Source organism: Poromitra crassiceps, assembly GCF_964638095.1.
Source record: "Poromitra crassiceps genome assembly, chromosome: 12".
NCBI lineage: Eukaryota > Metazoa > Chordata > Actinopteri > Beryciformes > Melamphaidae > Poromitra > Poromitra crassiceps.
The window spans coordinates 30,848,403-30,876,377 of record NC_139632.1 but is presented as its reverse complement, the minus strand read 5'-3'; the positions used below and the strand labels follow the sequence as shown (position 1 = coordinate 30,876,377).

At 44.9% G+C, this 27,975-nt stretch overlaps 2 protein-coding genes across 2 annotated transcripts; both read right to left on the bottom strand.

Moving 5' to 3' along the window:
• Positions 1-80: 80 nt before the first annotated feature.
• On the bottom strand, positions 81-18,750 carry LOC310786388 (excitatory amino acid transporter 5-like; the record flags this gene model as incomplete). Its single annotated transcript, XM_083647595.1, has 11 exons — positions 81-242; positions 1,593-1,695; positions 3,353-3,487; positions 4,281-4,475; positions 5,276-5,509; positions 7,176-7,275; positions 7,987-8,194; positions 8,974-9,016; positions 12,626-12,841; positions 14,181-14,260; positions 18,505-18,750. 11 exons carry the CDS (start codon positions 18,748-18,750, stop codon positions 81-83), a joined length of 1,722 nt encoding a protein of 573 aa, XP_083503721.1.
• An 810-nt stretch (positions 18,751-19,560) lies between these two features.
• LOC310786391 (zinc transporter ZIP3-like) lies at positions 19,561-27,352 on the bottom strand. Its single transcript, XM_083647598.1, has 5 exons — positions 27,302-27,352; positions 25,266-25,393; positions 23,112-23,329; positions 21,919-22,269; positions 19,561-21,506 (listed from the first exon to the last, which is right to left on the bottom strand). Exons 3-5 carry the CDS (start codon positions 23,316-23,318, stop codon positions 21,135-21,137), a joined length of 930 nt encoding a protein of 309 aa, XP_083503724.1. The 5' UTR covers positions 23,319-23,329; positions 25,266-25,393; positions 27,302-27,352; the 3' UTR covers positions 19,561-21,134.
• Between the last annotated feature and the right edge of the window lie 623 nt (positions 27,353-27,975).

The following is a 27,975-nucleotide window of genomic DNA, read 5'->3' as shown; positions in this document are numbered from 1 at the left end:
CCACATTTGCACACTGTAAAGATGACGTCCAACGTAAAGGTTGGTCCAGAGGTTGGAGGCGAGTGTTCTCCCGCCGGGTGTCACACTTGGCAGATGTTGTAGTAGACGGTGTGCATGTGCCGCTCGTCGTCCAGCAGCTCCGACATGCAGTCTTTGTGCGTGTGCATCTCCGTCATCGGCACGGTGACGCTGTGCGAGTTGTTGGCCGTGTGTGGAGTCCGAGTGCCGTACGACGGTACAGGCTTTGGAGGAAACACACACACACGAAAGTCAACTTCACACAGATACATACTTTGTTTTGTTGAAAACAAATAACTTTTATGACTTTTATAACATAAATGCGTTTTTTTACGCGATTTTTAGAAAACGCTTCAAAAGTCATAAAAGTGATTAACGTTTGTGAAGATTATCCTGCTGAACCCAAATTCGCGTTCCCATAAACTTTTCTTAACCACTATAGTCTCGCTAGTCAGCCTCCTCTCCCTTCCGTCCGAGGAGTTTGGCGCCGCAGGTCTCCATAGTGGGATTGCGATGGGCGGCGCTTAGCGGCAGTGCCCTTGGAAAATAGTTTCAAACAATCCAACTTGCCGTTTTCAGCGTGTAGCAACAAGCTAGCGTGTAGATTTCTGCCGTTAGCTTGCTAGCTATTTAGCGTTGTTTTCACTGAGGGGCACTATTTACAGCCACACCCACGGAGGAGGGAGCGGAAGCCGCTCTGATTGACATGGTCTTAAGTGGGGAGCGGAAATCCGGCAGCGTCTGAAATCGACGCTTCCAATGGGAGAGCAGAGTAGAGCACGGGAGGGTTTATCCCAGTTATGGAGACCTGCGGCGCCAGACTCCTCGGACGGAAGGGAGAGGAGGCTGGCCAGCGAGACTACTTAACCACAGACCTTATTTTATGCATTTAAGTGAAATCCCCATAGACTTTTCCACTGACGAACCAAAATGGCGGCAATTTCTGGTGAAGCCTACAAAAATATGTCATCCCTGGCTGCGGGACTCTATGAGATTCTACTGTCGGTATGAGTGGGGTCTCTCTGGACAGTCCCGGCATCACGAGGGGGCATGAGGGGGCGTTGCCCCCTCACCCAGACTATCCCACCCCCTCAGTCAAGACATGGGCGTTTACTCTTTTTTGTTTGTTTGTTTTCCCAGGACGGCGAAGGTAGATTTTCTTTCCCCAGGATGCCCAAGCATGTCACACCCTACTCTACCTGTGATTGGTTGTGTGTAGGCATGAGGCAGAGCATTTTGTAAAGCAGGCACTTGGTGCTGTTTGATTAAATAACTTGTCTGTAATGATCTCAAAGAGGAGAGGCTCTTTGGAAGAGTGTTATATTGGCATAGCAGGCACAATGAATCGCTTGGTGGCTGTGTCTGTAGCTTGTCTAGTAACGTGTCTGTAATCACGGTAAAATTGCTGAATTGGTGCCTAGATAAGTCAACTGCCCTGCTCGTGTTTTTTTTAGCTGGGAATAGTGCGCTACATTGTCGCCCCCTCTTGGAATTTCAAGAATCTCCTATAGTGGGCTGTAGCCGGGACTGTCTCTGGATCAGAGTCAGACACAAAGTGAACAGGAATGCTTCACCTTCCCCGTGCCGCCCAGCGGGAAGTCTTTCCGACAGAGGTGGGCAATGATCCCGGCTGCCAGTGCATCGCCCAGCACGTTGATCATGGTGCGGAATCTGTCTCTGCAGCAACAGGAGAAGCATCACGTTAAACCAGACTATTTTATTACATTGATTTATTTTGAACCAAAATACTCGGCATTACTCATTAAAACATTGAAAACTAAACATTTTATTTATTGTTGTTTGTGGGTACACATAGAACCCATTTTCATTCAGATATCTTGATGTGATCGGTCAAGGGCTTAGGTCAGTGGTTCTCAAACAGGTCAAGGACCCCTAAATTTACACAAATTAGACCATGGACTCCATGGAATCTGATAAGATTTTTGCTTTTAGATGTTGTATTACAGAAAGTATATGAAACCCATGACCAAAATGGTCATACATTATTATGTTACTTATCTATGGAATTATAGTCAAAATATATTATCCCTTTTTGCTGGAGACCCCCTGGAACGCCCTCAAGGACCCCTAGATCCCCCTTTGAGAACCACTGGCTTAGATCATCTAGTTCAGGGGTGGGTAACATGCGGCCCCCGACCTCACTCAGTGTGGCCCCTGGGTCCATTTCTTCTTCTTTTTTTACAAGGCGGATGTTTTTGGTTAGGTTAGGTTAGACCCAAATCTGTGTTTTTATTTTACTGTACAGCCAAGAACATGGCGCTAATGGCGTTAGCATCGTCCATCCACATACTGTTTAACATTTGGATTTGAGCGAACACTATTGTAACAAACTATATCCAGGATGCACATTGCACAGGCAACATTACTAATCTGATTAATATCACATATTTGGGTGATGTACCTCATCAAATTGCTGTAACGGGCTGTTTTAAAGCTAGAGCAAAGTTTCTGGTGTCATCTGAATGGAATAATTACTAAATTTGAATATGAAGAATATAAATGTTGGTATAATAAACTTTGATTACCAGTCCTTTTCATCAAATTAATAGCTATAATTGGGAGTGATGGTGTTACAGTATAGGCTACTGGTGGCAGTGCACGGTCGCAATCTGGCCCTCTGGTAGCGAGGATTTTTTGTTGTTGACCACTATCATCAAAGTTGCCCATCCCTGATCTAGTTTCATATGATACCAGCAACTTCACTCTAGCTTTAAAACAAATCCGCTACAGCCATTTGTATCACTATGAAATCGTGAGATTAACGGGTGAAATTCCCAGATCGGGAGGACAGCGGGAGAAAGGATTAAGAATAGGGAGACTCCCGTGAAATTGGTAGGCAGGCAAGGCGTCCTACAGAAATGGCTGGGCCCCTGCTTTACTCATATTATCATGTAACAATACATCGCGGACAGTTAAAAATCGAATGTGTATTCAAATGTTTGAGATTCAAATCAATGAGATGAAATTAATCGTGATGCTTTTTTCCACTGTTTTTCTTTTACAAAGAAAAGGAAATATGAATCCATTGCAAAGTTTGTGTTTTGCAGTTTAGAAATAAAGAGATTCTTTAATTTGATAAAGAAAAGATATGAAAAAATACAGTTTGTCTTTTTTTGTCTAAGAAATAATTAAAGGGATGTTTTTCAGTCATAAATTGTCTATAATCTCATTTTGTAAAAAAAAAAAAATCGTATCATGAACTCAGTATTGTGAATCGTATGGAATCGTGAGTTGAGTGTATTGTTACATCCCTAACGCATGCATCGAATCACTTACAGCAGTGGTTCCCAAAGTTCCCAAACCCTTGACTTACAGGACCCAATCAACGGCCACGATGAGTGTGATGTCATCTGGCGGCAGGCCAACTGATGTCAGCACGATCACCATGGTAACCAGACCAGCCTGGGGGATCCCGGCTGCTCCGATGCTGGCGGCCGTAGCTGTGATGCTGCCATAACAGAACATAATCACATATCATGACAAAATATGAGCTAATATGTTCTTGTTCTGGTTGAGGAGAAGAGATGCACTGGTCCTGCTGTACTGTGGCTGGTCGGACTCTTGGACCTCTTAGTCTGGCAGAACCTTACGTGGGGTTCGCTTCGGAGTATACAGGGATGTTGGAATAGAGGTGCTTAGGGGGTGCAGCGCCACCTCCTGGCGGGGAGCTGTAACTGCAAGGCTAAAGGGTTTACTTAACAAATCGATAAAAAAACGTCTATTTTCTCTATTTGTTTTCTATTTCTACTAGCAATTGCACAGATTTACCGCATTGTTTCCTCTCAATGTGAAAAATTTGGCTGATACCGATAACCGATATTAACATCAACATCGGTCAGATGCCGATATGTAAAAAAAAATAGACTAACATCTGCCGATACGATATGATTGCCGATATATTGTGCATCCCTACTTATTTTGTCAGTTTTTAAATAAAACGTGCTTGTTCTCAGTTCAGACAGCAAAATTGTGTCATTATTTCGCGAAATCATCAGATCATCACATGATTCAGAATTTAGAAATCTAGAATAACGAATTGTTTTCAACATGGTGCTCTTTTCAGATAAGCCTGTAGTGGGTTTCTACCTCACCTGCACATTTTATTTTCTGTATACATTTTTCTCTGTTTGACCTTTCTTTTAAAAATGTGCAACTAAAGTAAAGTAAACTAAACACTGAATGACCATAAACGATAGTGAATTATCGCTCGCCCTAGTTTGAGTGCGTTGTTGTCAGTTTACCTGATGGTGACCAGCTGGCCCAAGTCCAGTTCGTAGTCGTTGACCTGGGCGATGAAGATAGCCGCCACGGCCTCGTACAGCGCCGTGCCGTCCATGTTGATGGTGGCGCCCACGGGGAGGACGAAGCGAGCAATCTGCCGGTCCACACTGCAGTTCTCCAACAAACACTTCATGGTGATGGGCAGAGTGGCCGAGCTGTGCAGAGAGAGCCGCAGGTTAGAGAGCCGGCTCGCTCGGGCCACATCTAAGGTCACGTTCACACCGGGAAATCCGGTTGCTTGGGTCGGGCCAGATGCGAGCCGCGGCTCTGTGCAGGCGTTTAGCGGAGGAATACGGTAGTTCTACGGTTGGGAGGAAATGTAGTGCCAAATAAGAGGGCTGTTTGACGCTAAAGTAAAGCGATGAAAATTGTCAAAATAGAGCGTACATGTACACTGACATTGATTTGTTTAGGTGAGCGTTCTTTTAGGTGGCTAAGTTACAGGGAAACAGCTCTGAGCCTGATGCATTGAGAGCGTCGGATCTCCAAACACGGTGCGCGATGGCCCTGACTGTATGCAAGTACCTCATAGTGATGGGTCCAGAGTGCTTTACCCAGTACACTGACTGTATGTAAGTACCTCATAGTGATGGGTCCAGAGTGCTTTACCCAGTACACTGACTGTATGTAAGTACCTCATAGTGATGGGTCCAGAGTGCTTTACCCAGTACACTGACTGTATGTAAGTACCTCATAGTGATGGGTCCAGAGTGCTTTACCCAGTACACTGACTGTATGTAAGTACCTCATAGTGATGGGTCCAGAGTGCTTTACCCAGTACACTGACTGTATGTAAGTACCTCATAGTGATGGGTCCAGAGTGCTTTACCCAGTACACTGACTGTATGCAAGTACCTCATAGGACCCCACTTCAAACAAACCCAAATGAGAACAAAACTCATCCTTCAGGCTAAAACTACTCTTCCCAGCATGCCGAGTGGCGCCTGCGTCTGACCTGGAGGAGGTGGCCAGGGCGACGACCATGGCCTGCAGCAGGCCTTTGATGAAGGTGAAGGGGTTCTTGCCGGTGAGGATGAAGTAGAAGAGCGGGAGGAGGATGAGACCATGGACGAACAGCCCGGCCATCACTGTGATCGTGTACCAGCCCAGCTTCTTGGTCAGCGTGCTGGGGTCCTGCATGTCCAGGATCTTACCCGCCACCAGGAAGATGATCCCGAACGGGAAGTACCTGATGACAGAGATGCATGTCTTTTTTTAATATATATTTCCGATTTTATCCCCAATTGTACTTTGCCAATTATTCCCCCTGCTGCCCCGGTCGCTGCTCCACCCTCTGCTGATCTGGGGAGAGCAGAGACTAGCACCATGCTTCCTCCGAGACATGAGCAGTAGCCAGCCCCTTCTTTTCTCCTGACAGCGGGAGCCTCACCGGTAGGACATAGCACGTGGGAGGATCACGCTATTCCAACCAGTTCCCTTCCCTCCGAACAGGCGCTCCGCCTCCGACCGACCAGAGGAGGTGCAGCGACCAGGACAATACCCTCAATCCCGCAGACACCAGCCAATTGTGCCTGTATGGACGCCCGACCAAGCTGGAGGTAACACGAGGATATGAACCGTCGTGTTGGTAGGCAGGGATTGAACAGTCTCCTAAGTGGACGTGGCAGTGGCGAAAACTCCATGGCACAGATACAGGAAGTGACTGGAAGTTTGGGTGTCTCTCTATATTAAATGAAAATTCCAGTTTCTTTACACCCTGGACCTTATTTCCAGCTTTAAATATGATTTTTAAGTCACCCTGACAACTATGGTTTGATTAGGATCAGCAGAAACGATCATCAGTTTTGAACTGCGACCTGAAAACGAGGCATCTGAAATGATTGTATTTATGTCTTGTCAAAAGCTTATTCCTAGGCTAGGCTAGGCTGCTACACAACAAACTGAGTCTACTATGAGCTGCCCCGGATGTGCTTCTCTTCTTCTAGAAGAAGAGAAGCACAGAAGAAGAAGAGAAGCACATCCGGGGCAGCTCATAGTAGACACAGTTTGTTGTGTAGCTAAACCTAGCAGATATGATCTGATTTCAAGATTATGGACGATTCATTTGAATTCATTTGCCATCTGTATGGAATCACGTCATATATGGATTACAAACAGCAGCGGGAGATACAGCAGGAGCTGCGATCTACGTGACGGACAGCAAACTGCTGTCAGCAGCACGGAGGTACGTTACATCGCAAATGTTCTCTCTATGATATAATAAGCATATGAGCATATGGGTTGCGAGATGATTTCCAGAATGTGTGAAATTGGTCTAAAGAATATGTGAACTACAAAATGTGTGAAATACAATTTAACCACATTTTAACCGTAATTGTTTGTTTTGTTTACAGAATTCTCATGTGCACACCAACCCAACGTTTGTATGTTTCAACCACCTCCGGGGATATTGGGGGTCATGAGGTTCCGGCACCGTTATTTTGGGGATTGGGAGCTGAAAAGTTTGGGAACCCTTGGTATAGATCAAGGGTGGGCAATCATTTTTCCTGGGGGGGGACATGAGAAACCCAGATTATTGCCAAGGGCCAGGAAAATGTTGTCATAACATCTAATCTTATCACTAGATGAAGTTATAGAAAAGATACTGTGCACTTATTCTTCAGAATTTATTATATTGAAAGTCTCATTCAAAGTTTTTCTGAGACCTCCCGGGCTAGGCAGAACCATCATGAGGGCCGGTTCTGGCCCCCGTGCCATATAGTGCCCAGGTATGAAGATTGTTCTTCATAGCCACAAATAACAGAATAGAGATGATTGACAGGGTTCCTACACGCTTTCCATTTTAAAATTGCATATGTATTTCTCCAGGCAGACCTGTGTGGGTTTCAGCTCACCAGACAGCAGCATTGATAATCTTCATGACGCACTCGTTGATGCACTGACACACGTTGACCAGCGGGGCTCCTCTCTCGCCCATCCTGCCTAGCAGCAGACCTGCAGCAAAGAGCGTGGAAGGAAAGAGCCGACACTGATGCATTTTTGGAAACAGACGCTAGAGGTGCTGCGCTAGCGCCAAAGCAGCACCGCCGCCATATAGAGCAGGGGAAACTACGTCAAGTCTGGCCAAGCAACGCAAGGCATTGTGGGTAAATACAATAAACTCCTGTACACTAGTGCCACTCGCCATGAACTTCAATGTAAACTAGCGGTACAAAAAAAACAGTCATTTATGAATGGTCATTTATAAATGACCCAAAGACAGCATGACATGATGATACAGTATATTACAACTTCGCCGGCCATAGATTGTGCAAGTTACAGTACATCGAAAATAGTAATTTGATCCATCTTCAGTCATGTGACGATCATGTCCCTTATGTGACCTAGTTAGAGCCCGCTGTCCGCCTGGCATTTGAGTAGGGCTCTGCACTGTGGGTATTTTACAGTGGACTATATAGTGAATCAAATTAACAGTTGAGAATTCGGACAGTAGTACAAAATGGCCAACACTATATAGTCCACTATTTCTGGAATAGGGACCAGTTTCGAACAGGGCTAAAGACTCTTGTGATTTGGTGCTATATAAATACAACTGACTTGACTTGATATTTTCATTTGGGCGTTCAGGCCCAGCAAGGGCAATTAGTCTTTCTCACGCATGGTGGCCGACTAGCCGGCCGGCCCCACCCCGCCCCGCCCGCTCACCCATGGTGGCGGAGAAGATGACGATGCCCAGGACGTTCATCTGGTGGCTGGTGCCGGCGCTGGTCTTGTAGGTGATGTCTGGAGCCGGGGTCAGCTCCAGGTACACCGTCCGCCCGGCCGGGTCAGCGTCGTCAGGTATGACATACACGAAGTTGGGCTGCACGGTTCTGGTCGGGAGCCGCAGAATGGGAATCAGGTCCGTTTTGTACTGAAAAATGAAACCAAGAGGAGAAGACCAATCACATTTCTTTACGTTTAATATATATATTTTAAGACAGGCTGGGTGATAATTCAATATTATCATTCATCGTCCTTCAGTGAAATTATATTGTGATATGAAGATTATATTTTAATATTGTGACACATTTCTGCTGTCTAAATTGATGACGACAAGCAAATGTTACTTAAAAACATATAAAATTAGGTATGGTAGAAATATTATTTGAAATGTTCTGTTTTGTTTGACATCACACCTAACATAACCATTCAGTTCAATGAGATAAACATTAATTTGATTATTTAACATTATTGTGCGCACATAAACCATATCGTGATATATATCGAGAAAAATCCTTATGATCATATATTGATTTAAACCATAGACCGTCCACATTTTCGCAGATCCAGTTCCATAAGAGAATTCCCCATTCAATTTCTCCATAGATGTTTTGAAAAATCCTTATATAAAGAGTTTTAAGCCTGGAACCAAGCCAAGCAGCCAGCCACTGAATCGTGACCGACCATAAAACATTTAAACAAAAAATAAAAACAGGGGGAAAAGATCGAAAGTATATTTTTCACACTTTTTAATTGTTGTTTTGTTGTCATTCTGTCAGCCTAGCTCTTGTTATATAGTTTCCTTTAAAATGTGTCAGATAGATAAATATCTTTGTTATTAATCATTCCACTAGTGTCACATTTTTCAGATCTGCTTTGTGCTGTGAGAGCAGTGAACTGGAAACGTTTGGTTGCTGGCTGTTGGCTGACCTGTTGAAACGTGGCCTCCATGATGTTGGATGGGACCATGTTTCTGTGAAGAGAAGGGCAAATTATGAGGAAAAATACACCTCCAGCTGAAAGTTTCACATCTGAATCCACCAATCACGTGCCTCTTCTGTCTTCATAAAGCCATGTCATAGTTGGTCATGTCAGTGGCCTTTCAGTCGACTCCATTTCATTTTCCTGCAAACTGTCAGATGTGATTGAGACTGGAGAAGGAAAGCTAAATATGATGGAATAAAAGTGAAGATAATAAAGTTGGCATGATGTTAGGGATGCACGATATTGGACTTTTTGCTGATATTTTCCAATTCTTTTGGCAGATTGCCAACACTGATAATGACACGTTCTGGTTTTTCCAGTACAAACTCGGCAGCCTTGAAATCACGCAAATTGAGGGAAAAGGTTTTTTTGTGATTTTTTTTTTTTTTCGGTTTTGTTTTCCGTTAGTACACAAAAAAGAGGATGAACTATCCATTCCACATAAAACGCAGACGTTTTTGGATCAGTAAATAGGTGTATTTTGTAAGATAAAAATGGACAGAGAGAAGTTACTGCGCTCTGGAGGCGGCTGGTATTTTTATGTTTATGTTTATTTGCACATTAAAGGAAAACAGAAACAAAATAAAAAATGTTTACAACATTGGAGAAAAAAACATGTGCAGGTGAGATAGAAACCCACTACGGGTTTATATAAAGATCTCACCTCAAGAGAAAAACATAATAATACAAGTTACTCAATTAACATTGAACAAACATTACAATGCAATGATAACTCAGATTAGTGAAAAAAAAAAAAAAATCAAAAAAAAAAAAAATAGGAATAAAAAAAGAAATAAAAATGAGAATGAGGTTTAGACCTCTCTCAGAAATGCCATAGCTCACTCAGTGCTAAATTTACCAGACATTAGAAAACCTTTTAGTTTCTTTTTGTACACAGACAGGGATAGAGAAACAGTCAATAAATGTAAGTTTGAATTCCATATTTTGGCTCCATGATATTTTAACGAAAATTGACCTCTGGATGTACGATACAATGGTATATTAAGGTTATTGCTTTGTCTAGTAGGATAAGAATGAATTTGTGAATTACAGATGAAAAATGATTTACAATTTTCTGGTAAGTCAGTATTCATGTACTTCAATTTGAAAATGAAAATGCAGGTTTGAAAAATGTTGATATCAAAAACTGACATCACACCACATTTACAAAAGCCACATTTATTCATTGGCATGCGGCAGTTCACTGCCGAGTCAGCATGGTAGATCGTGGGGATGGGGGGTGCAGCTTTCTGTTTACAAGAGCAGTGTTGGGGGTACCTCGTTACAAAAGTAACATATTACATGTAATATATTACTTTTAGCAGTAACTCAGTAATATAACTTATCACCAACTAGTGCAGTGCCCGTTCCCACCCCCATCCCACACTGCACTCAGTCAGGTTCCCCTAAGCGCACTCCCCAACTGTGGCTGTAAAGCATAATAGGCTACTCAAAATTAAAATGAATTGTTAACATTACAAGGGTTTTATTTTGAAAGAGCTAAAGTGGATGACCTACTTACTTATACATTCTGGCTGACTTGACGCAGTATGCACCTGCCGCCTGGCGCTTGTGCATGCACCATGAGAGAGATGCATGCTTTGTTCTGTCGGCATATTCCATCAATGTAAAGTAATTAACTGTTAAGAACGCTGAATTTCAGCCTGTGGGAATCACTGAATCTCACTGACTCATGGTGGGAAAGGGGCGGCAACTCAGGAGGAAGAGAAGCAGGGTCGGAAAATCGTGCGTTGGACCACCGCCAAGATTTATATCGCCATGGCGTGCAGAGCCATCGCGTAAAAACCCACCTCACTTGCAGGGTCGCTCTATCAGCTAAACGGCCCGGCTTGGCAACTTTTAGAGTGGAGAAAATGCCACTAGTTTGTGGATATTAGTGGGATTTTTGGCCAGTCTAAAAGGGGCTTACCTTTCAGGCTGATTTTCTCTGAATGTTGAGTTTAGGTGTACTAACATTCAAATAAGCATATCTTCTTCAATTATTTTCAGATTTCAACGTGTGACACATCAGTTGAAAGCTTACAATCTGCACTTTCATAATCTATAAAAAATTGAAAAATGACCTCGGCCCACTTTGTACACAGATTATCGGTGCCTGTCGCAGTATTATGCGCACCCCCCCCCCCCCCCCCATTTCAGACAACATGAAGTCTAAATATGCCATATTTTATTTATTTATGTAACATTTTCTTTCAAAACAGACTTGGATGATGCTCTCCCTGAGACAATCCTGACAATGGCCACCACAACCAGTGCAAACCAGTGATGTCATTCATGCACAAGACATCGCTGGTCCACAACTTAACTCAAATCAACTCTCAATAACTGTTCAACTCAATGAATGCCTGCAAAACTGTAAACAGGTGTGACATCATGCAAAATAAATCTACATTGTTTTTCTGTGGAGTGTCCCTTTAAAGGTCAAGAGGACGATGTGGACAACCTGGCTCATGAGGTTGTTTACAAAGGGGGTGGGGCCTGTGTGTGTGTGTGTGTGTGTGTGTGTGTGTGTGTGTGTGTGTGCGTGTGTGTGTGTGTGTGTGTCACGAGACCGGCGGTCTGCAAACGTGCGGCAGGCAGCACAGATCACTGTCTACGCCGCCATTCACTGCTTAATCTGTCAGTCACCTGCCCACCGGGATTACTAAAAATAGACTAATCACCCTGTCCTTTAATTGGATCGCTGTGTGGTGTGTGTCAGAGCCGTGTATATAAGAAGAGTCGCGACATCTACTCCCTCCTCACTGGCATCACCTCCCGCTCCCTCCATAGACTCCAGATGGTTCAGAACTCAGCCGCCCGCCTGCTCACAAACACCTGGTCCCGTGACCACATCACTCCTGTCCTCCATTCCCTCCACTGGCTCCACGTCAAAGAACGCATCAACCTCAAATGACTCCTCCTCACCTTTAAAGCCCTCCACAGCCTGGCCCCCCCTTATCTGACTGACCTCAGCTCTGCCCAGTCTCACCTGATGAGGTCATATAATAACAGCTGTCCCTGTCTCCAGCTCTGCCCAGTCTCACCTGATGAGGTCATATAATAACAGCTGTCCCTGTCTCCAGCTCTGCCCAGTCTCACCTGATGAGGTCATATAATAACAGCTGTCCCTGTCTCCAGCTCTGCCCAGTCTCACCTGATGAGGTCATATAATAACAGCTGTCCCTGTCTCCAGCTCTGCCCAGTCTCACCTGATGAGGTCATATAATAACAGCTGTCCCTGTCTCCAGCTCTGCCCAGTCTCACCTGATGGGGTCATATAATAACAGCTGTCCCTGGTCTCCAGCTCTGCCCAGTCTCACCTGATGAGGTCATATAATAACAGCTGTCCCTGTCTCCAGCTCTGTCCGGTCTCACCTGATGAGGTCATATAATAACAGCTGTCCCTGTCTCCAGCTCTGCCCAGTCTCACCTGATGAGGTCATATAATAACAGCTGTCCCTGTCTCCAGCTCTGTCCGGTCTCACCTGATGGGGTCATATAATAACAGCTGTCCCTGTCTCCAGCTCTGTCCGGTCTCACCTGATGAGGTCATATAATAACAGCTGTCCCTGTCTCCAGCTCTGCCCAGTCTCACCTGATGAGGTCGAGCAGGGCGTCGGCTGAGGTCATGACTGGCCCACCTCCCAGCCTGTTGCTGTCCATCTCCGTGCCCACGCCGGGCTTGATGATGATGACAAGCACAATGCCCACCACCACGGCAATGAAGGTGGTCCACAGGTAGTAGGTGACGGTCAGGACGCCCATCCTGCAGCACGCTTTGGACTCCATCGACGACAGACCCGACATCAAACTGAGGAGGCAACCAGAGACCACTGAGCATTTTCTTATGTTCAACTTGGAGAGGGCAGAACTCAAATCAGTTCATGAACAAACTGCACAGTCTCACTTCATTTAGTGAAATGAGCTCGATCTGTGAAGCTCAGCCTCCATGTTTCTGACAGGAATCCAGTTCAGACCAGGTTCTTCCTCCAGTAAAGGATTCTGGTCCAACAGCAGGAACTAGACTGGATTTTTTCATGTGAAAAACTTTAGTGATTTTTTTATCGTTCAAAGTCGAGAGACACGGGGAAGACTGAGAGAGACACGGAGATGATGTGCATCAGGTCTTCAGTGTACCCAAGATGTTTGGTTTATAGCCCACGAAGCCACCATGACCACCAGGACGTTTCACAAACTAAACGTACAGCTTTTTCCACCAGAGCTATCGAGGCTCTAAACTCCTCCCTGTAGTCCCCTCCTGTACTGTATGTATTATGTACTGTTCATGATCATTTGTGATTGTGTGCTGTTGTTCATGCATGTATTGTGCTGCAGAGTTGAAACATGCTATACCAAAAACAAATTACATGACCTTGGTCGTGTGGCTAATATACAATCTATCTATCTAGCTTAACGTTACACAAAGTTACACGCTCAAGTCCATGTTCGTCCCAGGCTTCACCCAAACATTTTACCTCACAGAATCCTCCTTTTACAAAAGGTGTTCGATCACCTGACCAACTCAAAGGCTCCTGCCATGTGATTTGATGTGATTTGACGCCTGTCTGCCGTGTGATTGGACGCCTGTCTGTCATGTGATTGGACGCCTGTCTGCCGTGTGATTGGACTGTTGTCTACCGTGTGATTTGACACCTGTCTGCCGTGTGATTTGACACCTGTCTGCCGTGTGATTGGACGCCTGTCTGTCGTGTGATTGGACGCCTGTCTGCCATGTGATTGGACGCCTGTCTGCTGTGTGATTGGACGCCTGTCTGCCGTGTGATTTGAGCCTGTCTGCCTTGTGATTGGACGCCTGTCTGTCATGTGATTGGACGCCTGTCTGTCATGTGATTGGACGCCTGTCTGCCGTGTGATTGGACGCATGTCTGCCGTGTGATTGGACGCCTGTCTGACGTGTGATTGGACGCCTGTCTGCCGTGTGATTGGACGCCTGTCTGCCATGTGATTTGACACCTGTCTGCCTTGTGATTGGACGCCTGTCTGTCATGTGATTGGACGCCTGTCTGCCATGTGATTGGATGCATGTCTGCCGTGTGATTGGACGCCTGTCTGTCTTGTGATTGGACGCCTGTCTGCCGTGTGATTGGACGCCTGTCCGCCGTGTGATTGGACATCTGTCTGCTGTTTACCTGGATGTGATGAGAGGAAGGATGAGCATCTTCAGCATCCTCATCAGCAGCTCTCCAGGAAAGGAGAAATAGATCTTCGCCTGGAACGAAAAAGCACAAAATGCCCTAAAGAATATCTGTCTGCTGTGGTCATTTCACTGTCAGGTGAGATCAGAGGTGAGACCAAGTCTACTCTGCTCCAGTCACAAGTCTACTCTGCTCCAGTCACAAGTCTACTCTGCTCCAGTCACAAGTCTACTCTGCTCCAGTCACAAGTCTACTCTGCTCCAGTCACAAGTCTACTCTGCTCCAGTCACAAGTCTACTCTGCTCCAGTCACAAGTCTACTCTGCTCCAGTCACAAGTCTACTCTGCTCCAGTCACAGGTCTACTCTGCTCCAGTCACAAGTCTACTCTGCTCCAGTCACAGGTCTACTCTGCTCCAGTCACAAGTCTACTCTGCTCCAGTCACAACTCTACTCTGCTCCAGTCACAAGTCTACTCTGCTCCAGTCACAAGTCTACTCTGCTCCAGTCACAAGTCAGTCTCTCAAGTCTTGAAGCACAAGTCTCAAGTCAAGTCCCAAGTCGATTACAAGTCAAGTCCACGTCATCAATGTCAAGTCTCAAATCTAAAGGTAGAACAGCAAGACAAGCCAGAACAATCTAAATATCTAGGACTTTTCGATGCAATACGGATTTAATATGATAAAAAAGTTGGTAAGATCATCATGAGTTTGATTTCTATAATCAGTTTCAACTTCAATGAATTCAATCATTAGCTACATAAAATTCAGAAAAAAGTCCCATGCTTCAGGTCAAATCTCGTACAATTAAAACGGAATCAGATCAGATCACAGCCTGCTATGGGCCAAATGTGCCTCTGTAAAACATTTCTTCCCCTTTTACAGATTTTTGTCATTTCTGCCTTACTGTGTGTGCACAGCTCCCCCAAATCCTCCAGAGTTTAAAGAAAGCCACAGGATATATATTTGATCTGATTAGAGAATAAAGTGTGCAATTCCTACGCATTACATTTCTGAGTAATCAATGTCCAGTACCATCTGTTCATAGACAGATGACAGGCCCCTGGGCCTGGACACATAACCCCCCCCCCCCCCCCCCCCCCGCCCCCCTCAAAGCACACATGCACAATAACCCTCTAATTGTCGATGAAGTTATGGAACATTTTGTCAAAATAAAGGGTTGTGGCCCTAAGACAGGGGTCCTGTGTGGCCCACGCTGGAATCGCAAAAAAATAAAGTAAATAGCCAGCAGAGGAAAGCCAGCAGAGGAAAGAGTTCCACAATATGCTCCTCAACCATTAGTACTATATAAATCTACTGTACATCTGTAGATAACAACATTCGGTCTGATGTGTCATTATACCAGACAGAGACATTACTTGAGACTGATGATTTTGGAGTTGCACTCAACCTTGCCCTACTCAGGAGCCACATTGACATTTTATATACTAGGCAACTTGCGCACTAGGCACGCTCCATTCCTAGGCTCGCTCGCTGCCTGTGCTCACTAGCTCGGCCTCGCCCGCCCTGCAACTCACCAAGCCACTTTATGGCTGTTTAAACTCAATGAACGTTGACATTACTGCTCGATGCGGACAGCCACGGAGGCAGCCATTACCATTTTGCCAGCGGCATTCCTGATTGGCCAGTTACGATGTCAACTACGAGGCGGGTCACTGATTGGCTAGTCTCGCTGGCCAGCCTCCCCTCCCTTCCGTGAGAGGAGTCTGGCTGCACGGGAACAGGCTGCTGGCATAAGCCCTCCCCTGCTCTACAGCTGCTCTCCCATTGGAGTGACTGTTTCAGTGGCTGCCGGATGTCCGCTCCCCGCTTATTACAAGCTCTGTCATTGGCTCTGACCATGTCAATCAGAGCGGCTTCCGCTCCCTCCTCCCTGTGTGTCGCTGTAAATAGTCCCCTGCCGCCGCAGTGAAAACAACAATGCTAACTAGCTAGCAAGCTAACGGCAGAAACCTACACACTAGCTAGCTCGTTGCTACACGCTGAAAATGGCAAGTTGGATTGTTGGAAACTATTTTCCAAGGGCACTGCCGCTAAGCGCCGCCCATCGCAATTCCAGAATGGTGACTAGTGCTGCCAGACTCCTCTCATGGAAGGGAGGGGAGGCTGGCCAGCGAGACTACTGATTGGCTAGAGCACTTTATAATTTCTGAAAACACCCTCTCAAGGCTGGAGGCCAGACGGTCTGGTAGAATGAAATGAAATGTGAGTTCACGTGACCGGCTGGTTTACCAGGCTAGTTTGCATCCCCCTCCTTTCTCAAACCAGGTGAGTTTATGAGATTCTCAATGTCAAGTCAAAACAGCCCAAAATACGGAGGCTCGGTCCTTCGCGCGGCCGACGCGGGTTCGAATCCGACCGCGGGTTCGAACCTGACCTGAGGTCCTTTGCCGCATGTCATCCCCTCTCTCTCCCCACCTTTCCTGTCTGCCTACTGTCCTGTCTAATAAAAGCAAAAATGCCCCAAAAATAATCTAAAACAAAACAAACAAACAAACAAAAAGAGCCCAAAATGTGAGCTGGTGACAGTGTTTGACCCTAAAGTGCCTGAAAAGAAACTTAAAAGGGGGATGCATTATTCGGCATAACAGATTTTGTATCTGCCGAGATTTGCATCCACCCGTTTCTAAGTCAAAATTGTCCAAAATATGGTGGGGATGCAATTCTCGGGGGGGATACAGAATTCAGCATGACATCTGTAAGCTGGTAGGTTGATGATTTGAGATGTACAGATCCACAGCAGACAGACAGATGCTCGTGCACAAGACGACACGAGGATGCTGCATTTCAGAAAGTATCACAGTGACCTCCTGTCCCCTCCCCCTCCTGTCCCCTCCCCCTCCCCACTAGTCACTCCCAACCAGTTCTCACTCTCAACTCAAATATGGTCAGGACCCAATAGCGTCACCTTTTAACACACTGGGTCTGGGACCCCTTTTTACTCATGTTTCAATGTGCAGGGTAGTCCAATAGACTTCTATAGAAATCCCACAACATGCAGGTTAGTCCAATAGACTTCTATAGAATTCCCACAACATGCAGGGTAGTCCAGTAGACTTCTATAGAACTCCCACAACATGCAGGGTAGTCCAATAGACTTCTATAGAAATCCCACAACATGCAGGGTAGTCCAATAGACTTCTATAGAACTCCCACAACATGCAGGGTAGTCCAGTAGACTTCTATAGAAATCCCACAACATGCAGGGTAGTCCCATAGACTTCTATAGAAATCCCACAATGTGCAGTCCAATAGACTTCTATAGAACTCCCTCAACATGCAGGGTAGTCCAACAGACTTCTATAGAAATCCTACAACGTGCAGGGTAGGCCAATAGACTTCTATAGAACTCCTACAACGTGCAGGGTAGTCCAACAGACTCCTATAGAACTCCCTCAACATGCAGGGTAGTCCAATAGACTTAGAACTCCCACAATGTGCAGGGTAGGTCAATAGACTTCTATAGGACGCCTACAACGTGCAGGGTAGTCCAATAGACTTCTATAGAACTCCTACAACGTGCAGGGTAGTCCAATAGACTTCTATAGAACTCCCACAACGTGCAGGGTAGTCCAATAGACTTCTATAGAACTCCTACAACATGCAGGGTAGTCCAATAGACTTATATAGAACTCCTACAACATGCAGGGTAGTCCAATAGACTTCTATAGAACTCCCACAACATCTGAAATCGATGCCAGGGTAGTGTGACAATGAAATAAAACACGGTGGTCAGTAAGGGCATTTACATTTGCCTTGGAGACCGGGGTTTGATTCCCAGTGTGTTCATATTTCATGTCAAAGTCTACATTTGAACTATAAGCCATATTTCATGTTTTCCTTAACTCTAACATTTCACTAACCTTAACCAAGTTGTTTTAGTTGCGTAACCATTCCCCATTCACCCCCATGTTAAAATGCCCGACTTTGTATGTTTGCTTGTGTAGGCTACAGCCTGGTTCAAAACACTTATATCTTTAATTTCACCTTCAACTGTACGGGGGTGAAATTTTATATCGCTCGCCTGCTTAGAGTAAAATAGACAATAGAAAAGACAATGCTTTAGGGGTGATTGAGAGCTTGCCTATCACGGACCAATGGCAGGCGGACTTGCGGCTCTGGAAAAGCCCTCGTCTCGTGCCGTCTCGCACGAGCTGTGCAAGATGGTGACGGCCACACTAAGCTTCAAAACGGGAGTTAAAAAACCAATGGGTGACATCACGGTAGCTACGTCCATAGTATTCACGGCCCATGGCTGCAACCTATTCCACATCTGTCTACCTGCCCAGGTGTGACATACCTGTGTAGAGAGCGAACTTCCCCTCAGCATAAAGCCCAGGATGCAGCCGGTGAGCACGGCCAGCAGAGAGAGGCTCAGCAGCCCGTTGCGCTTGCAGAATTTTCTCAAGCGCCGTTTGAGGTCCGTATCCCGGAGGAACTTGTTGAAGCGGTCGGCCCTGGTTTTCCCCGCATCTCCCGGAGCGTACGACGAGCTGTGTTCGGAGCGCGCCTCCTCTTCCCTGGTCGGTATCAGCAGCTCCTCCATGGCTCCCAGTTCTCCTCCTGGCAGAATGACGAGCCGTGAGAGCATCAAAGACAGCCTAACCTTTTCCACTGAGGGGATTAAACCACCAACCTCCAAGGAGACTTAGAGGGACTAACAGGCTTACCGGTGTGGAATCAAATCCCACACGCCTTTGTTGTTGTAGGTGGCGTCCGGCCGTGCTGCTGCATCTGGACCATGGGTTTTCAAAGTCTGAGACTGTGGGCCTCCCATAAGACAAAGCTTGGGAGAAGCCTGCCCCCTTTAGTTTACTTGTTTAGTTTCCCTCCGTTCCTGGATGCCTACACTGGCATGAGGGGGATGAGATGACACAATTTTCAGTTTTGGGTGAACTATTCCTTTAAACAGAATCTCTAATGCAGAGCGGCTTGAGCAAGAGAGCAGGTCGAGGGTCCGGCATCTTGCTCAAGGGCACTAAAGATGACCAGGACTCACCGCTCAGACACACAGTCAGTCCCAGTTTGCATATTGGTTGCTGGATCGAATCCCAGACTGATCAGCTGCTCTGAAGCCCTTCAGCAAGGCACTCCACCCTCAGCTGACTGGCTGAAATGGTCCACTCCCAGTCGACTTTACCTGGAGAGATAAGACACAATCTGCACAACAACTTGACCAACAAAAGTTTCAACAAGTTAAATTTAAGCATTTTTAAGAAGAGGAAGATTATGAATGCAATTTAAGTCATATTTCACATCCATACTGGAAGGGGGGGGGAGTACAAAGGATATGAAGGAAAGTCTGACTCCCAAAATTACTTGGAAAGTAAAATAATTTATTAACTTTAATGGATGAATAACAGTTTTGCATGGGAATTTTTTATGAATTGCTTACAAAGTGTTTTTATTCATTAGCTAAAAAAGAAATGAGGAAAAAAGACCAGGAATAGCCTCAATAAACCACCAGCTTTTGTTAACAAGCAGCATGTCTTATTTGCTGGTTATATTTGCAAGTTAAAATAAATTGTTTATAAAGTTTAGGATTTAGGGAAGAATTATTTTGAGAAAATTACCATTAAGGGTAAAAGGCAAATTGTGTGCTTGCCATACACAATGTAGGCAATATTATAAAAGTGTATAAATTAACTGTTTAACATTGATTTTCATGATTGTTTTGTAAAATACCATTAAATGTCCTCAGATGATTCCTAACTTCAACACTAACCAAGAGCGCACTTATGTTTCCTGATAAATAGATAAAGCAAGATTTAATTTAAAGCGGTCACTACTTCCCAACAGAGACATACTGTATGTGAAACATTGAAATATGAGACAAGGTGGAGAGAGAAACAAACACAAGACACACCAAAATGACACAAACGGTCAAACATACAAAATCCTTCAAGATCACAATATCATCACATCATAACTATAACAGCTAGTGGACGTCTTGACCAGTGTTTAAAGGGCTCCAGTGTGTTTACTCACAAGTTCATAACTTCTTGTAGCTGCAGAAAACACAGTGGCAGTTATTATAACTAATCTGAACTTCAAATATTTATATAATTCAAGGACAAATATGATTATTGTGGAGTTTCAGTGTCACTACCCGCAGTATTGTAGCTGCTACCAGGCGGGTTTCCAGATTTTGAATAAGCTTTGGTGATTTGAATGATATAATGCTAACAATGTTGAGTCATAAGGTTGAAACAGCGGGATTACCCCAAATTAACTTAGGGCTGGACGATAATTCAATATTATCGTCTTTCAGTGGAATCATATCGTGATGATATGAGATATTTTAATATCGTGACACACATTTCTGCTGTCTAAATTGATGATGACAAGCAAATTTAACTTAAAAACTATTTTAAAATGGAGGTATGGTAGGACTATTATTTGAAAATTTCAGTTTTGTTTGACATCACACCTAACATTACCATTCAGTTCAATGAGATGAACATTAATTTGATTATTTAATGTAATTTTACATACATGAACCATATTTATATATATATTATATTATTGATATTGAGAAAAATCGTTTTGATTATTGATTTCAACCATATCGTCCAGCCTTAATCTCTCCCTTTGGAACTCAGTGGAGGTAAACAAAAAAGTGAACTTAGTGTAAATATGTTTTATGGAAGCTATGACCGAAAATACGGTCGCATCGCACCAACAGATTAAAAAAAACACTCCTGCGTTCTAGAAAACACACCGATCGTCTTCACTAAAGGCAAATTTATGGTTGGCCGTTCACCACAGGAAATAAATAGGTTCTGCTCAGTCAGCGGAAAAGGATTGTGGGGCAGAAAAAGCAAATCAACAACAGAACATTTACAAAAAAAACAAGGTCAGTCTCCCTTTGGTTTAGCAGCGATCGTGCACGTGGTGCCGCCGTGACTCCCTGCGCGGCGCCCGGCGGTGTCACCACTTGACGAGGACGAGCGCGGCCAGAGAGCCATAGCCCAGCACGAGGAACAGCACTTTGAGCAGCCGGTCCCGCTTGTCCTCCAGCTCGCGGGACAGGATCTCGAAGAAGGTGACGAAGAGGAAGGTGCCCGCAGCCAGACCCTGCAGCACCACCGACACCAGGCCGGCCGCCAGCGTCTGGGCTGACTCGATGCCCGCGCCGACCAGCATGCCCAGCGGGATGGTGAGGCTCACGGCCACCGCCAGCTTCACTGCATCCCTCATGGACAGAGCGGCTTTGGCCACGCTCACGCCCAGCGCCACGGCCGCCAGCGTCTCGTGCACGGCCACGCCCAGGAACAGGCTGCCCAGCTTGGCACCGTCCTCCTGCAGGTACGGACGGACAATGAATAAATATGACTAAAATGGCGTTCATGAGGTCACAGTGACCTTGAACTTTGACCACACAAAATCTAATCAGTTCATCCTTGCGTCCAAGTCGACATTTGAGCCAAATTAGAAGAAATCCCGTCAAGGTGTTCCTGAGATATCGCGTTAACGAACTTGGGAATGGCGTTCGTGAGGCCACAGTGACCTTGAACTTTGACCACCAAAATCTAATCAGTTCATCCTTGCGTCCAAGTTGACATTTGAGCCAAATGTCAAATGTCAATGCCAATGCAAGGAATTTGCATTGCAATGCCATATGGCAACACCATGCAATCATTATCTATCAAGTTGACCGATATGAAGAAGTATTATTGCGATAATAGATTTTGGTCATATCGCCCAACCCTACCTGCAGGCCGAGCGCCAGGCCCTCGAACACGGAATGCGCCGACAGAGCAAGGACCAGGCTGGCCAGCCGCAGAGGCCCCGCCCCCGCCAGCTCTGCCGGGCTGAAGTGGGCGTGGCCGTGGCTGTGGCCGTGGCGCGGCGGGATGAAGGGCGTGTCGTACTCTGAGTCGCTGCCCGCCTCCGAGCCGCCGCCTGCGTTAAACGTCTCCAGGTCGATGAAGGACGGCTTCTCCTTCCTGAAGGTCAGGACCACCTGCTCCACCAGCACTGTGAGGAAGAAGCCCACCATCATCATCGTCTCTGCCACCGGGTAGTCACTGCTGATCTGCAGCTGCCGGAACACTTCGTCCACCTGAGCAAAGATACACAGCTTTTTCACTTATCGTCACTGTGTCATACTCGTGACACTCGTGTCATGCTGAGATATCGCGTTGACGAACTTGGGAATGGCGTTTCGTGAGGTCGCAGTGACCTTGAACTTTGATCTTCGACCACCAAAATCTAATCAGTTCATCCTTGAGTCCAAGTCGACGTTTAGATGAAATTCTGTCAAGGCGTTGCTCAGATATCGTGTTAATGAACATCGGACGGACCTGGCTATCACCGGCAGAGGCATAAAAATAAGAATTCAACTGAATGAAGAGGTACCGGTAGTTAAGGTACGACATGAACAGAACAAAAGAGGGGCTGAACTGAGAAGGTGTGAAGAAAAGATCAGCATTTCATTGATCAAGCTCTGCAGTATATCGGCAGTGGTAAACTTATCTTAACATGGAAAATTATTGATCAATCTAAAATGATCTATATATGATCTAAAACTGACGTGATAACAAAACTCAAACATAAGCCCTGTGAGAAAAAGAGACAAGGTTTACCCGCATCGACCGTGAGAAGAGTTTCTACTGCAATGTATTTATAACTCGCATTGTTTTGCGTGGTTTTAGGAACTCACAGGGTTTGTAACTTAACTTGCAAAGTGTGTGAGAGCCTTCTCCTTTGAGAGAGAGCCTGGTGACGTGAGGTTAGTGTGAGCCTGAGCTGTCAAAAATGTGACTGTGGCGTATTGGCTGGCTCGAGGCCAATCCCGGCGCTTGAATCCTGCGTAGGCGGGTGCAGGGCGTGTTCTGCCCAAAACCCCAGTGGGATCCATAATAACGCGTCCCTTCCCTCTCGCACGGTGTCTCGTTGTGTCACCTTGTCTCTGACGGCGGGCAGCAGGGCGTTGAAGCAGGTGGCCAGGAACACGCCGCCCCCGAAAGCGTTGCAGAGAGCCAGAGGCTTCCTGTACCTCTGGGCCTTCTCCTGGTCCACCAGCAGGAGGCGCACCGGGACCAGGACCCCCGTCAGCATCAAGCCAAAGACCCCCAGCAGGCATAGCAGCTTGGCTACCAGGATCTGCATCCCCACGCTCTCTGTTCATACCAAGGTTATTATTGTTAAGGAAAACTAGGGGTGAAGAAATAACACTTTTGTTAACTAAACGGAAATCAAATATTTGGCTTTACACACGCGCACGCACACACGCACGCACACGCACACACACACACACACACACACACACACCCACACAAATGATAATGACAGAAACACTGACTGACACACATCTTTTATAGTTGTCTTTTGTGAATAGTTGTTCATCTGACGTACTGTAAGTCCCAAAACAATGGTGTGATGTTTTGTTGAGTTTTTATTACACAATACTTCTTTTTTCCGCACAATTTTTTTGTGCCATTTTTATCCCCCATTGGTGCTAATTTTAATGTATTTATCCTGGTTGCTGCTCCACCCTCTGCCGATCTGGGGAGAGCCGAAACTGGCTCCATGCTTCCCCCAAGACATGGGCAGTTAGCCAGCCGTTTCTTTTCACCTGACAGGGGAAGCTTCACCGGTAGGACATAGCACGTGGGAGGATCACGCTATTCCAACGAGTTCCCCTCCCTCCGAACAGGCGCCCCGAACGACCAGAGGAGGCACCACATCAGCAACCAGGATATTGCATGTTTTGGTGAGGGGTTCCTATATGAAGGAAACCCCCAGGGTACACGGGGAGAAGATGCAAACTCCACACAGAAAGGCCCTTTTGACGACCCCACCCGAGCGGTGGGCACTCGAGGACATGCGGACGGGCACGCACTCCTTCAGCGCTCACAGGTGGGAATCGAACCCAGGACCTTCTATCTGTGAGGCGACAGCGCTTACCACTGCGCCACCGTGCACCAGTGCACCTTACACAATACTTTTTCTGACCTTTTTGAATCTCACCCGACAAATATCGCATATTACATAAAAGACTAAGAAGTTAAATTAAAGGGGCCATATTATGCATTTCTTAATTTTGTATCATATATACGTTGTTACAATCTTGGATGGTCATATTAAACATGGGCTAAGCTTCAAATAAATATGTGAAAGTGTTTTAATGTTACCCCCATGAACCCCCCCTCTCGCCCATGAACTCTCGTAGACGAGATGACATGGATTTATGCCGATTTTGTGCGAGAACCATAGTTCTAGTGACGTCAGTAGGACTTGTTACCATGGTGATGCCAACTTTGCCAAGCTTAGCCCGGGCCCGCGGCGCGAGCGCCCTGCCCCTCCCTTCCCTGTTCTGACATGCCAGTAGACTGCCGCATTTCAATCTAGTATTAAACATACTATTGGTTCATGTTGGAATAAAAACACTGCTTTATCGATAAATATGCACCATTACTACTACAAAATGAAAAAATAATTTTGAAAAAGACCGAAATAACAACTTAAATCGAGCTCTGTTTAGAGGGGGGAAATCAGCGTCAGGCTGCTTGGAGGAAAACGGCACACCAAAGAAATCGTCACTCCTCGACTTTGAGAGGCTGTGAGGAGTGAGGACGCTGTGTTTGCTCCAGCCAAACACAGCGTCCCCTCCGTCTCCCTCTCCCTCTCCCTCTCTCTCTCTCCCTCTCTCTCTCTCTCTCCCTCTCTCCCTCTCTGCATGATTGTGGTTTGCAGTGGTTCTCAACGTGGGGTCCGGGTCCTCTGTCTGGGCAGAGGTTTGCGCAAACAAACTTTCACCCCGCTGCCCGCCTTGAGTATTTTGGAGGGTGGGGGTTCTTAAAGGGACAGGACCTAAAAACAGAGCGTTTCATACAGAGGCTGAACTGAAGGGGGCAGTGAGAGCCAGTACAAGATAAACTGATTTTTTTAAACTATGAATGATGCAATAAGTTACTCTACTGGAGGCCAACAATAAAATAATAATACATTATATTAGCAAAATATGGGCCCTTTAAACCACTTAAAAAAAACAAATTGAAACGAAAAACTGAAAATAAAGACAAAAAGACAAAACTAATGTGAAACGATAATAACCTTGGTTCACACCACAGCAGCTACAGCAACCAGGCTGGCATCACACACAGCGCTCCTCAGCTCCTCTGCTCTCCACTGGTTTCTACTGCACTCCTGACATGGTGCCAGTGTGTACCCAGCTGTTTACACTGGAAGACAAAGTCGTGATTTGATTTGATGTGATTTATTGTGGATTATAAAAGACAACACAATCCAAGGGATAAAACATGTGAAAGTATGAACACTTATTTCCAACATCGTCCCTGGTCTTATAAAAACAGGACATACAAAGACATACATCATAAAAACAATACAGGTCAATCAAGTGTAAAAGAAACAGACACAATCAACGCAAGTCCTAGAAGAACCATGACAATGTTAGATTCAGAGAACTACTCAGAAACACAAGTCAAATTAAAACAGAAAAGATAAGCAGAAGGGAAATCTACATAGAACCTTATGAATCAGCCATGCTTTGGTTAACCGCTTAAAGCTATGAAGGGAGTTGGATGATTTAATAAGCAAATCCAAACTATTCCACTCTGAAGCTCCAATGTAAGAAGAGAAGAGGTACCCTTATCAGCCAGACTTTTAAATCGGAACAAACACAAGTTAGCAATACTAGATCTAGTAAAAACACTATGAGCTTCCCTGACATGCATAAAATAATGAACTAAAAACTCAGGGACAGCAGCATGGATGATGTTGTGAACCAGGCTAAGTCTGGACAGAGTGGTGAAAATGGTCTTGAAAATGGCCCTTGCCAATATGTGACCGGGAGCTCAGATTAAATTACCCTCATCAATTTATTTTGAGCCGTCTGAAACCTGCCTTTGAGAAGTTTAGTTCAACTCTCAAACCAGGAAGTGCAAGCAAAGTCAAAGTGACATCAAATTAACGAGTTGGCTAAAGACTCAAATTTAATCTCTATCGAGAAATTTGGAGGTTCTAGCTAAAAATTTGGTCAAAGCTGTGACCCTACTTATTACTTTGTTGTTACTTTGTTTGTTGTTACTTTTGTTGTTCATGACAAGTCATGATTGTGATGTTGAAAACTAAGAGAAGTCAGACATCATACAACAGTAGGGAACAACTACTTCCCTGTCCACATAGTGGACAGGGAAGTAGTGCGGAGGATAAACCAGTTTTCCCTTGTTATTGTCATCTCTAGTGGTTATTTGGTTATTTGCATAAAAACACACAATTTGTTTAGGAGATGATTGTATCTTTATTTATTTATTTATTTTGTGCTTTGATTTAAAAAAATCAATTTGTAACTTGTGTTACTTGACAAAGTAACTGGTATAATATTACTGAAATCCTATTGGTAATAAGTTATATTACTGAGTTACTGCCAAAAGTAATATATTACATGTAATAAGTTACTTTTGTAATGAGTTACCCCCAACACTGGTCTTAATTGGCGTGAGAATTGTTTGGGCAGAGTGAGCATGTGAGATTGAAGGTGTGTCCCAGTTGGCAACCCTGTTGACAGACTGTTACAAAATCTATAACGATTCACATATATCTTATGTATTGATTCACATATCTCCATTATGTCTTATATGATTCACCTATCTTTTATGTCTTATATGACTGTACTTGTATTTTAACTGATTTGTGAATAAACTGAACTGAAATTGTGACCACACCACAGGCGACAACTGTCAAACCAACCAGAATGTACAACTTCCTGTCAAAACATGCAAAAATAAAACCCTTACTACCACGCTCCGTAAGTGTATAGTCTTTTTTTAGAAAGTATTTAAGCAGCTGTTCGACTCCAAATTTAACCAATGATTGTAATGAGTCTTAAAACAGGGTTTGTCCCTTATTATTCGTACATTATTAAAGTCAAAGTATCCGTACTTCCTGTCTAACTCTAGCTAGCCTGACATAGCTAGCTAATGTTAACTATCGTTAGCTTCCCAGCAGCAGCTGAAGGAGCTAGCTAGCTGCGACATTCAGAGGGAAAACGACTCTGTTATATCAACCAATTCAAATACGCATACACTTATGAAACAACAAACATCGATTGAAGTTAACGCCTTGTTTACCTTTACCACTCTGTACGCTCCCTGTAGTGTTACTTCCTGGAGTGACGTCACTCAGCAAGCATTCCGGGACGCTGATTGGTGCGTCTCTGACATGCGCAAGGTGAGGGAACCCCTGCATGTCCACAACATGATGGATGAACTCCTCAATCACAACAGAAGCTGACTGCTGCCTTTTATAAAATGTGTCATTAACTCCCTTGGCTCGTTCAGTTTCCACCTACACTCATTTTACACACACACACACACACACACACACACACACACTTAGGGGTGTAGTGGTAAATATAGAGGTGGGTAAACTATCCTCCCTGCATTGATTGATGTGTCTTCAGCTGACCTAAATTTAACAACATTCAGTGTTGTACATATTAGTTCTCCCTTTAAAATACCCTATTTGTTGCTTTTATTACAGTTCATGAGTGACTACTTTCAATAAACCACACGTTTCTTTCTGAAGAGAAATCTGTAAACATGTTAAGTGTGAACTTTGTATCCTATCTAACAGGGATGAAAAGTCATGGATAGTGAAAACGGTGACAGAAATGGCAAACACAAAATCATTCACTTAAGTGCCCTATTTTGGAATGAAAAGGGTGACTGTTACCTAAAGGAGACTAGTTTGCATCCCTGATATAAGAAACTTGTGTTTATAGGTTAATTTTCTAATTATAATT

Bases quoted from the DNA above. Each gene is read 5' to 3' on its own strand.
- LOC310786391 (XM_083647598.1), bottom strand. From the start codon at position 23,318: ATGCAGATCCTGGTAGCCAAGCTGCTATGCCTGCTGGGGGTCTTTGGC. The intron at 22,270-23,111 runs GTGACACAACGA...ATCTTTGCTCAG, and splicing joins TGCCCGCCGTCAGAGACAAG to GTGGACGAAGTGTTCCGGCA. The intron at 21,507-21,918 runs GTAGGGTTGGGC...CCGTACCTGCAG, and splicing joins GCCTGGCGCTCGGCCTGCAG to GAGGACGGTGCCAAGCTGGG.